Below are 13,752 nucleotides of genomic sequence, written 5' to 3'. Positions count from 1 at the left end.
AATCAAATGAGATGGATAAGCAGTGCTTACCAATAACTGATAAAGTCATCCAGGACAAAATATTTCTATCCTTACTGTGAAATATTTAATGATCCAGAAGTGTTTGCGTTCTGATTGTTTCTGGGTTGTGTATTATTGCTGCAAATGTTTTGGCTTATCTATTCCTCAGCGCTGAGCTTCATCCTACTAACAAGGGATTTCAGTTTGGTTCTGCTTTTACTCTCATTATAAGACATTTAAATATTAAAAATAAAAGTGAAAATGATGACACCAATAAACAGACATATTGTTCACTGCAGGATTTCTTTATAAAAGATGTAATTTCATATGTTTTATGGTACTTCTTCATTGTACGCAAGGAAAATCCACATAATCATACAGTTTCAAAACAGACTACTCCTGTACTCTAAATGTCTTTTGTAAAATGGGATCAATTGTTAATGCAACAAATATTCCTCTGTTGTACTCTCATGGGACCATTTATGAAGAAATGTATAGCAGCGACATCCGCTGCACAAAGAAAAGGTTTGTTATCCTTTTGACTTTGATATCAACTAGTCTTATCCTGGGGAAACACAAGAGTGCAACCATTGAGCTTAAAGATTTAATGCTCCTGGAAGAAATGGCTTATTTTATGTAAAACAGGGGTGTCCAAACATTTGCAACATGAGCCAGAATTCCAAAGTTGATCTTACATTTTTCTGCCTTGAAGCGCAAAATAAGTTACATTTCTTATCTGCTCATCAACAAATTCAACATTAATGAAACAAAGTGGCAACTTTTTCTCATAATAAATGGTGGATAGTTTCCGAAATTTTTGGGCTTACTGGGCCGAGAAACATTTGCTTTGTTTTGTTTTGTTTTTTTTTAAAGTAAAAAGTTGCTGGACGTTTACGGCTTCTTACGATGAAATAAAAATGAAAATTAAAAGAAAATATGGCTAGTAAAAGAAAAATTCTTTGTGTCCAACATTTTCAATTAAAGACAAAGTAAATTTGTAAAGAATTAAATTATTGTGCAGGTTCAGGTTTGTTGCATTCTCACATGGCCATACAAAATGGTTCCAAAGGCCAGAAATGGCCCCCAAGCCACACTTTGGACACCCCTGATGTAGAAGACACTCTGGTAGCATGTAGTTTATAAGTAACAACATGATGCATTACAGTTTAGTGTTTTCCTTTGCTAACCTGTGTGCAGTATAGCTTAAATGCTGACTTCTGAGTGTTTTTCTGCTACACTTTTAAATTACATCTACCAATGAAAATATGTAATAAAAAAAAATGTGCTGGATGCTGAATAATGCACAAATGAAGCATTAAATACAGCTTATTTGCAAATTACAGACATAAAATCAAAGCAGCACAGTTTTAAAAAGATGTTTGTGGACATCAGAATAATCCACAGCAGTGGTTTTCTTTATACCCCATAAATCACCAAATTCTGAGCACAGACTCTCTGTTTTTCTTTTACCACTGCACACTTTTTTAATCTGTTTACAAAGGGTGACAAAACACACAGAAGTAAAAATGTAAGGCATTGGTTTGAGAGGCCACAGAGAAAACCCAAAACAGTCAACGGTACACAAACCAGTCGTAGGCCAGCATTTTCCCTCTGGTGTACGCCGACTGGATGAAGGGTTTTACGTTTGTTTCTTTGTTGTGATGGAGCGTCTAAGCCCAACAACTACCTGCCCTAGCTCTGATTTAGTCAGATCACAATCTTTAAAAAGCAGACACACCAAACTCTCAGTCTCTTCGTTCATTCACAGTGTAATAGCAGACGGGAGCTCGTATCGTCCGGCGGGAGGCTGAATCTTCGACGAAGCCTTTGAAAATACCCAACATTCCTTCCTCAGAGGCCCGCGGTTTCGGTAAATTAGCAGAGGTCCGAGACGTAATCGAAGTCTCTGAAGCCCTCCTGGTCTCTGCGGGAGAGGGAGCGCACCTCGCGTGGCGGCGTCAGCGCCGGAGGCTCCGTGGTGAACTCCTCGTCGAAGTTGCTGACGTCTTCCTTGCTGCGAATAGACGGGACGAAGGGAGGGGGGACCTTCCTCTGCAGCAGCGCCTCCCAGTCCACGTTCTGGATGGACAAGAACACAGAAATTATCTGTTTTTACTTGTTTTTTTGGGGGGTTTTTAAACAAAAAAAATGGCAGACTGGATATAATTTCAAACGATTTTTAAATAGTAAATGGATTGAACTCATTTAGAGCTTTTTCAATCATTTTGTCCACCCAAAGTGCTTTACACTAGAGTCACATTCACACTAGGGGTTGAACCAATTAGTCGACTAGTCGACTCTAGGACGTCTCGCGAGTTTTTACATTTCATGTCGACTAGTTGCAGTCACGTGATTGCCGGTGGTGACAGCCTGTGCTGATCTGACAGCACAGTATACGTCACAAGACACAAGAAAAATAAGTTAATACATTAGTTTAAATGATATGTAGATGGATGCATATTTGTGGTTTTATAGTGTTTTTAAAAGGAGATAGAGTTGCAGCTGCAGTCGACTACAAAACACGAGCCGTCTAAAACTCGCTTCTTCCGCTTAAGGATGTCACTTAGCTGCTCATGAAAGTGTCTTTGTCACGACGATCTAACTAATACATTATGATGTTATGTTGCTGATTAAATAAAGATCTGTGGTAATGCCATCTAAAAGATGTGCGTTTCCTTTTGAATGTTGGTTTCCCAGCAACTTATTATTTATCATAAACTATCCCGATGTTTTGTTGTTTCACTTGTTGCTGTTCTGTGTAAATGCCGTATTTTTCCGTGAAAACGGGTAATAAAGTCTGTACGTTATTCCAAAGCTTTGCGTCTTGCGTTGCTATGACGTCACAACGGCTAGTCAACTCGACATCGACTCGACTTTTATCATGTTGACGTTGACTAGAAAATATCTTAAATCGTTCAATCTGCTGAGTCAGCAGAGCTTCCTGCCGCGCATCGGGCGGAGGAGAAGCAGGTGGTTTCGTTGAATTCAGCTGTAACCAAACGGGATCCGTTCATAACAAGTTTGGCTTGTGATGTTCCAAAAGCACCATGTAGTCAGTGTGATAATTTGACTCCTATAGTAACTATCCAGAGATCATCAGCATCAGCCGGTGTTTAGAAAAAAAAAAAGTCAGACCCGACTTTGTGCAACAAACTTTTGCTGCTCACGAAGAATGATCTGTTTATTGCTCTTTTAATTCTCCATAATAGACTTAGTAAAAGCAGGAGAAGGGGATTGTGTGTGTGTGTGTGTGGGCGGGGGGGGGGGGGGGGTAATATTTGCCGTGAAAATAGCTAATAAAGCCTCCAAGTAGTTGTGAAGGGTTTTTGCGCTTACGTCACTATGACGTCACCGCGACTAGTCGACATCGACTCGACTATTATCATGATGTAGTCGACCTTAAAAAATATGTAGTCGTTCAACCCCTAATTCACACACACACATTTACACACCGATACGCAGTTCGGTAGGCAATTTGGGGTTAAGTGCTTCACCCAGGGGCACATCAACACGTGGCAGGAAGAAGCTGGAATCGAACATACAACCTTACAATCTTAAGATAACCACTCCACCCACAGAGCCACAGTTGCCAGGATTTGTACACTTTTCCCTCCAGTAAAATCAGAGATGCACCAATCCCACATCAATATCTGCATCAGTTCTGATATGTTTTAAGTTGAGAGAACCGAGAAAACCTGCATTTTAGCGACGACTCAACCGTACTTACTCTGAAAAACGGCTGCTTCTTCACCTCCTCTGCATCCTTCTCTCCTGATCCCAGCCTTCTCTCTGGGTTCCTCCTCAACAGCTGCACACAAACACCAACAAATTACCAGGAGTTTATTCCACTAATCAGCTGTGCTAATCCATGTAGCTTACATATGTTGTCATGCGGCAACTAGAAACTTTTTTAACGCGTTTTATTGGGATTCTATGAAACAGAGCAACACAAAGTAAAGTAGTGCAGAATTATTAAGGGTTGATATTTGCTGGACGTTCTAAAATATGCTGTTTTATGCATCTGGGTGTAAATTTCCAAGTCGTTTGCAGCTGATGCACTTGAATATTTTATGCAACCCCCTTCATCTACTCCTAAAACAGTCAGCCCCTCAAGAATTTAGAGGGTTTTGTGATTTTTTTTGCAATTTGGCGTTATTTTATGAATATTTGCAAGAAATGTTGTGATATTTTCCTTTAAACTTCTGTTAAAATCAACAAATAGAAGAAAAAAGCCTCAGAAAAAAAAACAAGCAGGTTGGACACAAATCTTTTTATTTTTAAAGAACTTTAATTTCTAGATTTCTATTACTCACCACATTGATCACCAACCATAAGATGGAATCATGGCTGAGACAGCAGTGTAGTAAAAGTTAAAGTAAGTCACTTAAATGTTTTTTGTTATCATTTCTGCAACAAAAAAAAGAAATTGCAATAAAACATGCTTTATTTGTATTATACATATTTTAATTGCAATACTCTATAAATTTATATATATTTATGGTTTTGCTGTTGGCACTTGTAGATAATATTTTTGATAATATTCAAGTTCAATACAAGATAATTTAATATTTTTTACTTTTTGCCTATTTTATTAAATAGCATTCATACAGACAGCAAAGTAAGTTTTTCATTGCAGAGTAAGTTATTCAAGGAAACATGTTTTTATTGTGAACATAAATACTGAACCTCTGATTTTTTACTTTAACAGGATTTTGGAAAATGCATATTGCCCTTCAACTTTACAATTGTAACCCTACACCTAAATATTCTAATTAAAACGGTAAGATTTTTGGGTCCAATGTGAAAAATTAAAAGCTCTAAATACTTTTATAAGACACTCAGCTTTTCGTATGGAAATAAAGCCCTTATTGTGTATGCCGAAGACGACAGGAACAATATTCTTACTCGTCTCATGATGCCAATGGCCTCAGTGGAGAGGAAGCGGGGGTAGCGGACTTCGTCATTCACAATGCTGTCGAACACCTCCTCTTCATCATCACCAGGGAATGGAGACTGCAGAACAAACACAAGTACTGTGAAACATTTTATGTCCAATCCATCTAAGAGATTTGGGACAAAATGTGCAAAATTTCAAGACAGTTCTGGAAATAGTTAAATAAATTTGGTAAAACAAAAAAGCATCTAGGACAAAAACGACTCCCAGTTCCTAGCAGTGGCACTAAATGCTAAGCTATGATAAATCAAAGTGACTCCATGAATAAAGCTTTCATATCCGAGAGAAAAAAAAACTCAATTTGGTCAGAACCCACCAGCAGGAAATATCACTAATTCTGGACTTTCTGTTGATAATTCAAGCAGCTGGACCCAATCATTAAAAAAGTCAAAGTCAAAAGTCTTTCATTGTCATTGAGGCTACAGCACAACGAGATGTGCACATGTAAAATAAGCCTATCAGACGCCAATCTAAAGATACGTTCACACTGCAGCCTGAAATTACACAAATCAGATTTTTTTTTTTTTACCTGATCTGATCTTTTTATGGCAGTTTGAACAACACAAATCAAATTTTTTCCAATGCGACCCAGGCTACTTTGATATGTGGTCCTGAATCCGATACTCATCTGAACGTCATTGATGCTCGACAAATTTCACTATTCCATTTCCTGAAACGCGCTAGCGGGGAAAAATCCCAACAACCTTATCGCATTTTACTGACGATTAAGCTGTTAATGTGCTGGTTCCGGTCGGACAACAACCTCAAAGATACGCTCCACCATTAGCATCCAGGTTTACTTCTACAAACTGTGAGCACCTCTTCTTCTACTACTACTTTTTTTATGGCGGTTGGCAAAACAGTAAGCATGCGGGACACTTTCATGTCATTTGCAGTTTACACGGGAGATCACAAATATCCACTAAAATTAATAAATAAACAAACAAGTAAATAAATAAATAAGATTTCACAAAAAGAGAGGAAAAAATTGGATTTTTGTCACTGATATGGAAAGACTCTTGTTAAAAATATATATGTTTGTTTCTAAATACCAATTGAAATCCTTTAGGCAGCCATTTTTCTGCCTTTATAAATATGTGAAACACAACCCCAGTCCTCACCTCTCCCACCAACATTTCATAGATGAGAACCCCGAGGCCCCACCAGTCCACGGCTCTGGTGTAAGACGTATCCGTCAGGACCTCCGGGGCCAAAAACTCCGGGGTCCCACAGAACGTGCTTGTGCGGTCCCCATAGCCCATTCCTGCCGAAAGAAGCAAACAAAACAAACGGTTTCTGTGAGCCGGCGAAAAGTAAGAACCTACCACTCTGCATCATCAATACCCACCTTCTTTGCAAAGCCCAAAGTCAGCAATCTTTACGTAACCATCCATATCTAGCAGCAGGTTGTCGAGCTTGAGGTCTCTGCGAGCGACAAGAAATGTAGGTGAGATGCGTCTGTTCACAGCTTACCGTCATAAAGTACGTAGAAATATTTCAGTGTTTTCATTCTGGCAGACTTTAGCTTAGGCCTGTCCAAATTGTTTGCAACGAGCCAGAATCTCAAAGTTGAAAGCACACTTATATTTGTGTCCATTCCCTTCTTCCCTGCTCAATGTGAGTATGAAAGCTTTGTTTCTAACCTGGTTGATGCGTGGGCATTGTTTTAGTTCCACATTCATTTCGTTTCATTGTTTGATTCCAGTTACAGTGATATAAAATCTTTTAAAAGTTGTTCGGACGCTACATATTTTGAAATTCAGCGTTCCCCTGTACCCACCCCCTCTTTCATACAACGTTTCCTGAAGATGTTTAGGTAACAGATCATAAATTATTTACATGAATAGTAGAGGTGTGCCGATCGATCAGCCACCCATCATGATCGGCCAATTTTCATGAAAAATGTATGATCGGTGATCGCCGATCACTGTCTCTTGTTGCCGATCACCAAAACGATCACCTGTATCTCACTTCCCAGCTGATCTCTTCTTTCCCTTCACACTGCACAGGCAGCAGCAACAAATCCTGTCGTGTGAAGCTGTAACACTCAGAGTGAACGGGACGTTTGCGTGTTGCGGCGGAAAATTACCTCAGGGGTGAAGCACTTCAAAATGCGTCAACACAACGAATCTAATATAACATTTATAAAACAAGCGCTGCACAGAGTTTGGCCATATCGAGGCTCAACGCAAGGAAAAAATGACATCTGGAGCAGCCAGATAGCAGGTAAAGCAGCGCATTGCTACCAACATTCACCCGAATTAGCATCACAGTCGGAAAACTAAAAAAAAAAAAAAAAAAAAAAAACCTGACAAATAATTAAAGTCTTCGAGCTGGCGGTGTAAGGCGCTGGTTCTGCTGTCACTCCTGGACCGCCGCTACACGCTACTGGTAGTAATACTTCACAGATGTTGCGCCGCTCAACCTCCACCAGAGAGTGAACTCTCACACCGAATGTCTGCTTAAAGCTGCAGCAGGTAACTTAAAGAAAGATTTTAGATATGTATTAAAATATGTCTATTATGTCTAAATTAGGGGAATTTATTGCCAGATAATCTTTCCATTTTGCCAGATAACATAGTATAATTTATACCTACACCGAAAAATTAACAGCCATTCCAAGTGAAAGATCGGTGATCGGCATCATGGATGATCGTTATCGGAGTTGGCGGCAAAAAACCTGATCGGAGTATCCCTAATGAATAGGACAGTTTGATATTTCACAATGTCCTGCAATTTTAGGAAATTGGACTTAAAAGATTTATGTGTGTAAGAAAACTAGCATTGTGTAATACTCTGACGGCTCTCTTTAGCAGTACTGTTACTGGTTGTAATTAGATCTGATTTAGAGACAGAAGATGCTTCGTGGACAATGATGCAGGTGTTAGAAGAGTCAGTAGCTCAAGTTCTCACCAACGTAAGGATCAAATGTCTGTCTGAGTGACTTTCACTCACCTGTACACAATCTTATGGTCATGAAGGAACTGAAGTCCAAGAACCACACAGGCAGCGTAAAACCTGAAACCAAAGGAGCAATGTAAGGAACTGAGATGAAATCTTTAAAAGACTGGAAGTCAGTCACCAAACTTTCTGCAAACTTTCGTTCACTCAAGCTGACATGCAGAGGCTCCGTTTCCCTCCTGTACTGCCAGATCGACAGCGTTCAACTTGAAAGCTGCATCAAATGAACTTCTTCTAGTGGTTTCCATGATGAGTTTGAAGAAATTTCTCGTCTTCTCTGCTGCTAGCATGTCCTTGTACTAAATGAAAATTAGCCCTTTCTTCTTTGATTTCCAATTTTGACTTCCAACTAATCACTTCCTGCTAAAAGAGCCCCCTGGTGGTTGAAGAAAAATCCACAGAAAAGCCGCACCGGGATGTAAGCCGCATGGTTCACACCGTGGGTAAAATGTAGCGGCTTGTAGTCCGTACTCCAAAGCAATACTCTGTATCCATTCCTTCTTTAAAATGTGGGTAATGCCTTTTCTTTTAAGTTAAATAAGTCAATAAAATGTGGAATATTGCCCTAAAACACCAGAAACAACTTAATTCTGGTTGGAAAGCATGTTTGTCTTTCTGAAACACACAGAAACACACACAGGCATCACGTACACGGCTCTTGGCTCTGTGAAAACGTCGGTGTGGATGTGCATCATCAGGTCGCCTCCCGCCGTGTACTCCATGACGAAGCAAACATGCTCCGGCGTTTGGAAGCATGCAAACAGGTTGACCAGGAAGGGATGGTGAGACATGTTCACGATCTCAAAGATGCGCTTCTCACACATCAGACTGGCAGCGAAAAAAAAGCAAAAGAGATTAAAACAGTAGGAAAAAGGTGAATTACACAAAGAATTGCAGAGAACTGCTTTATTTTGGTCGATTGGATTCTGAGACTCAGACGAAAGATGAGCTGTTTTATTGCAAATCTGTACAAAGCACACAGAGCTGTGTGTCTGAAGGAGATCTAAACCTGTTTGATCAAACACAACTAGCACAGTGTCACGGTTGAGGCATACATACACCACACACACACACACACACACACACCTTTCCACCTCATCCCGAGCGATTATGTCTCCTTTCTTCAGGGCTTTGATGGCGTACATTGTGCCCGTCTTCCTGTACTCTGACAGCAGCACCTGCAGACACACAAACACATTTTGTTTCACGGGAGGAACACCAAAGAAACTTTCAACTAATCCCGTTTGTAGGTTTATGTATTCTGATGATACTCACAGGTTTGATTAAATGTGAGTAGGGATTTCTGAACAACAAACGTCTCATTTGCATTTTAAAAACAAACAACTGATATAAATAATGTCCTACGTTTTTGTGGCGTGGATAAATAGTCTGTTAATTAAACAGAAATATTTCCATGCAAATCTGCATTTTTCTTCTCGGCTTTACTTACTTTATTTAATTTATTCTGACAAAAAGTTTGATTTATTGCATCATGGTAAAATTCAGTTGTTGATGGTAAGTAAAAACCAAAACTGACAATATCATTGGAAATGTTATTTTTCTTATTTACTCTATTGTTCCACGAATGCATGTATAAATATCAGTACATTTAGAAATATGATTAAATGCAGTGACTGTGAGACGTTTTCGGAACACAGTAAATGAGATGCACACAATAACTGCATTTAATTAAGTCATAAATTTCAGAATTTATGACTTTTTTTAAATGGAAAAATTAATCAAATTTCCAATTAAATGTATTTAGTGACACAAATAACACATTTTCTTAAATAAGTGGCATCCTGAAGAAGCTTGTTTCAAATTAAAATTTTCAAGAACAATATTTGAGCTTGTGGTATTATAAATGCTGTGCCGTAGTTACAGCATTTATAATTCCACATAGTATCATAATAGTATGATGGAAAAAAAGTAAATCTCCATCTAAAAAAAAACAATAAAATTGAGATTAATCTCAGAAATTTTCTAAAAAAAACCCCCAAAAAAACCCAAACATGGATGTTTTTTAGATTAACAAGTTAAACAAGTTTGACTTTTCGAACTCAGAAATTTCCAAAAGTCAAACATGTTTGATGTCTTTTGTACAAAATTTCTGATTCTTTTGGCATAAATTAACTCCTCCTTCTATTTCTATCTACAATGTGCCGTCGTACAATAGTACCACAAAATATCACAATGAAATTCTGAGTCCATATAGTCCATCACCTTTAAGCTAAAGAAAGACAAAGAAAAGGACATTTGTGACACTGTACCTTCCCAAAGTGTCCCCTTCCCAGCACAGCTATGAGCTTGAAGTCCTGAATGGACAGAGGCCCTTTCTTTTGCCTAAGAACAAATGGAAAAAATTTAAAACACAAGGTTACAAGAAAGCACAAACTACACTGCACGTAAAAAAAAAAAACAGACAAACCAAACATCCACTTTGGAAACTGCAGCTCCTATTAAAGAGTTAAATGCACCCCAGGTTGTGTTTTAGTGTGTTTGTACCTGTTAGCAGGTGGGGTTCGGACAGGGGACTCGGGGATTTGGTCTTGGGGAGAGAGGGACTCGATGACTGCCGGGTGATCCTTTAGGAGAACGTTAGGAAACAGACATAGAGGACAAAAAAACATGCCAAGGCAGAGGTGAGAACACACAATGGAAGACGAGGGACAAGGTTCGGATGTAACACATCGGCTCCTGTGCTGCGTTTAGCATCCACACTGAGTGTTTATCAGTTGGTGGAGGCACAGCCTTTGTTTTGTTTTTTTTAAATCATAAAATAAGACTGAAAGTGCAAATTTTAGAAATCCCTGATCACACACCTCCCCTATATCCTGGTTTTCCTCTTTCTCTGCCTGCCTCACTGGAGTGAGAGTGTCCGTTTCTCTCTTGAAATCTCCTCTTATCGGAGAGTCGTTGTCCAGACTCAATTTCTCCACTGAGATCTCCCTGAAAGTTTCACACGGACACGACGACAGGCAGACGTTGGCATGACAACGGACAGACACGAAACAAAACACAACAGGAGCATTAGACACAGGGCCGTGAAAGCATCACAATCAGTCACAGGAGAAAGGATCAAGGAAAGGTTTCATGTCCGCATCGAGCCGCGGCCGACCTGATTGGTGAACAGAAATATGGAAAACTCGGGTCTCACCCAGAGCTCAGAGTCAGGCTGTGAGCGTTGGGACTGTAGGTTCCCGAGTTGTTCACGGTGGGAATTGCGTTTCGCAGCAACCTCACCCAGGTCCCGATGTCCACGTTCATCTGACGCGCCCGGAGGAACGCCTTGCCTGGAGGAACACACAGGAAGAGTAATTATCGTCTCACAAACTGTAATGTTTGAACATTTCTGGCAAATAAAATGACATTAAATTACTCTAGTTTTCATTTTATTCAGCTTTAAATAACTTTTCTGTAGTTCAGTTAGCATTTTATTTATGTTTGATACATCCATATCAACCCATTATGACTTTTCATTAAGATGGTCTGTTCAAGTAAATCTTAAAACAACAACAACAGCAACAAAAATAAATACATATTACCCTGAACACACCATCTCTGTTGTGAAACATGGTGGTGGCAGCATCATGCTGTGGGGATGATGTTAAGTAAAGGGCAGCCCGAGAAGAGAAACCTTCATAAGCTATAATAGACTTGAAACAGGGCTGGATCCTGTCTAAATAAGCAATTAATCACATAATAAATTTAAATGTTCTTGATAATTTCCATTCTAATTAATATTTCTTGAAGGGAGATTTTATTCACAGAGACATAATGATCCACTTGACTTATGGTTTCAGTTGTGAGTGTGGTTTATTATTGTATTTATTGTTTTTGGTTGCTTTATTTTTGATATTTAAAATGTCTTCTAGTTCCAGTGTAAAGTGGTCTTTACTAAATTAAAGTTTATTGGCGTTTGAGAAGCCGATTTTCCATTATTATGCCGTAATCAACTGAAAATGGTCTCACAACAATATAATTGTTTGCAATTACAATAGTTACAGGGGCAGCAAAATTTGTAATTGTGACAGGCCTGCATGGAGGGATTTCCTTCCAGCAGGAGAACAACTGTTGCAGATGATAAATACAAATGCACTCCACACTTTTCAGATTTGAAAACAATGATGGAGTATTATGGTCACTGTGTATAAAATATATGCAATATATTGGCCATGTAGAAGCAAGTTTCTACCTAAAAACTCAGAAATTTCTACTTTAATTTAGAATTCAAACAAGAAAAAATTTATTTGTTAAAACATTACAATGTAGTTTTAATATTGAAATGTTATTTTTTTTAATCATGGAAAATTATATTTTTTCTTGCAAATGTATGACTTTTCCACATAACAGCATAGCCAATATTTTTCTTGTTAGTAAATATGTGAAATTAATCTATAAACTTTCAGATTTTTGGCAGAAATGTACTCCTCCGTGACTGAATTTTTCCCCTCTGAATCTGTAATGATCTTGACACTTTGGTAGAACAACAGTTAAAACTCCAGTAAAATCCACTGATATTTGCAGCCATAAAATGTAAAATAGTTTAATGGGTTTGAATAATTTTGAAAGGTGCTTTAAACCAGAAGAAAAACCACCCAACCTCTCTAAATGAGCTTTGCATGACTTCAACACTAGAGGGTGCTGTGGCACCAAAGAGAGAACAAAACTAACAGACTAGTGTCTGTGAAGCCACATGTGTTTCTCTCCTTTAATTTTTCACAGCTTTAAAACAAATAGCAATAAAAAAAACATACACCTTGTCGATTTAAAAAAAAAAAAAAATTTCATGTTCTATTTTTATTTTTGCAACAAAGCGCTGTTAGAATTATGAGCAGAAAATGCTACAGAGATCCAACTCTTCAATTTAAAATTTAAGAAATTTCACGAGTTGGTGGACTATTTTCTGCAAGATATGTTTAAAACACAAAAAAGTAAATTACAAACACATTTGCAAAAAAGATTTATTAAAAGAGATGGCATTTGTAGTCAGAAATTTTAGATTTTGTAAATTATAATAAAGTTGGAACAAACAAATGGAACGCGTTTGTGTTTGGGGAAAAAGTCTGTCTGAAATCAAAGCGATTAGATAAATTTTAACTTTTAAGAAAATAATAAAATATTCTATCTAAGTATAAGGACAGTAACATAATATATCTTTTTTGTTTCTTTATGTAGTGTTTTTTTGCTTAAGAATGTATCTACGGCTCTGGAAAAAAAAAAAGAAAACTCCTGGTTATTCCTCCAAAATAATGATTTCTGAACTCTTCCTGAGTTAAAACATTAATATTGTTGTTTCTAAGTGAATATCAACTTGTTTTCTTTGCATTATTTGAGGTCTGAAAGCACTGCATCTTTTTCATTATTGTGACCTTTTTTCATTTTCTGCAAATAAATTCAACATTTTTGTTTCGAATTTCAGAGACATGTTATTAGTACTTCATAAAATAAAAAATACTGTTCATTTTACACAAATATATAACTATAAAGAATAAAATCAGAGAAACTGATCATTTTAAGTGATCTCTTAATTTTTCCCAGAGCTGTAAATGGATGGTTGATATTTATGGTACAATGACTTTTGGGAGAAGGGTTAGTCTCTCAAAAGAATATATTTTCTTCCAACTACTCCTTTTCATTCAAAATCTTTGTTTATATCAACATGTGACATGTTCATTTTAAGCTGTATTTGAATGAAATGGACAAATAAATGAGTGTTGAGTCTTTTCTCCCACCTTGCTGCTTTGAAAAGATTTTCTTTTGTCTTTGAAGGCGAGGAACTCTCTCGATGACCGGGTTAAAGAAGGTCACCTGCAAACGGTGGACGAACATAAACA

At 37.9% G+C, this 13,752-nt stretch overlaps 1 protein-coding gene across 2 annotated transcripts in view; it reads right to left on the bottom strand.

Moving 5' to 3' along the window:
• Window positions 1-284: 284 nt before the first annotated feature.
• pkn1a (protein kinase N1a) overlaps window positions 285-13,752 on the bottom strand; it is a 61,935-nt gene continuing 48,467 nt past the window's right edge. For both annotated transcript variants that reach the window (XM_044115412.1, XM_044115411.1), the window contains exons 11-23: window positions 13,651-13,726; window positions 11,073-11,208; window positions 10,738-10,864; window positions 10,421-10,500; window positions 10,186-10,258; window positions 9,002-9,093; window positions 8,567-8,743; window positions 7,910-7,972; window positions 6,303-6,379; window positions 6,076-6,218; window positions 4,906-5,013; window positions 3,728-3,808; window positions 285-2,079 (exon numbers count right to left, since the gene is read on the bottom strand). In XM_044115412.1, the coding sequence (XP_043971347.1) occupies window positions 1,876-2,079; window positions 3,728-3,808; window positions 4,906-5,013; window positions 6,076-6,218; window positions 6,303-6,379; window positions 7,910-7,972; window positions 8,567-8,743; window positions 9,002-9,093; window positions 10,186-10,258; window positions 10,421-10,500; window positions 10,738-10,864; window positions 11,073-11,208; window positions 13,651-13,726 (1,437 nt within the window). In that variant the 3' untranslated portion in view covers window positions 285-1,875. The remainder of the gene's footprint in view (window positions 2,080-3,727; window positions 3,809-4,905; window positions 5,014-6,075; window positions 6,219-6,302; window positions 6,380-7,909; window positions 7,973-8,566; window positions 8,744-9,001; window positions 9,094-10,185; window positions 10,259-10,420; window positions 10,501-10,737; window positions 10,865-11,072; window positions 11,209-13,650; window positions 13,727-13,752) is intronic.

Source organism: Gambusia affinis, linkage group LG04, assembly GCF_019740435.1.
Source record: "Gambusia affinis linkage group LG04, SWU_Gaff_1.0, whole genome shotgun sequence".
Lineage (NCBI taxonomy): Eukaryota > Metazoa > Chordata > Actinopteri > Cyprinodontiformes > Poeciliidae > Gambusia > Gambusia affinis.
This window is presented reverse-complemented; position numbering and strand designations above follow the sequence as displayed.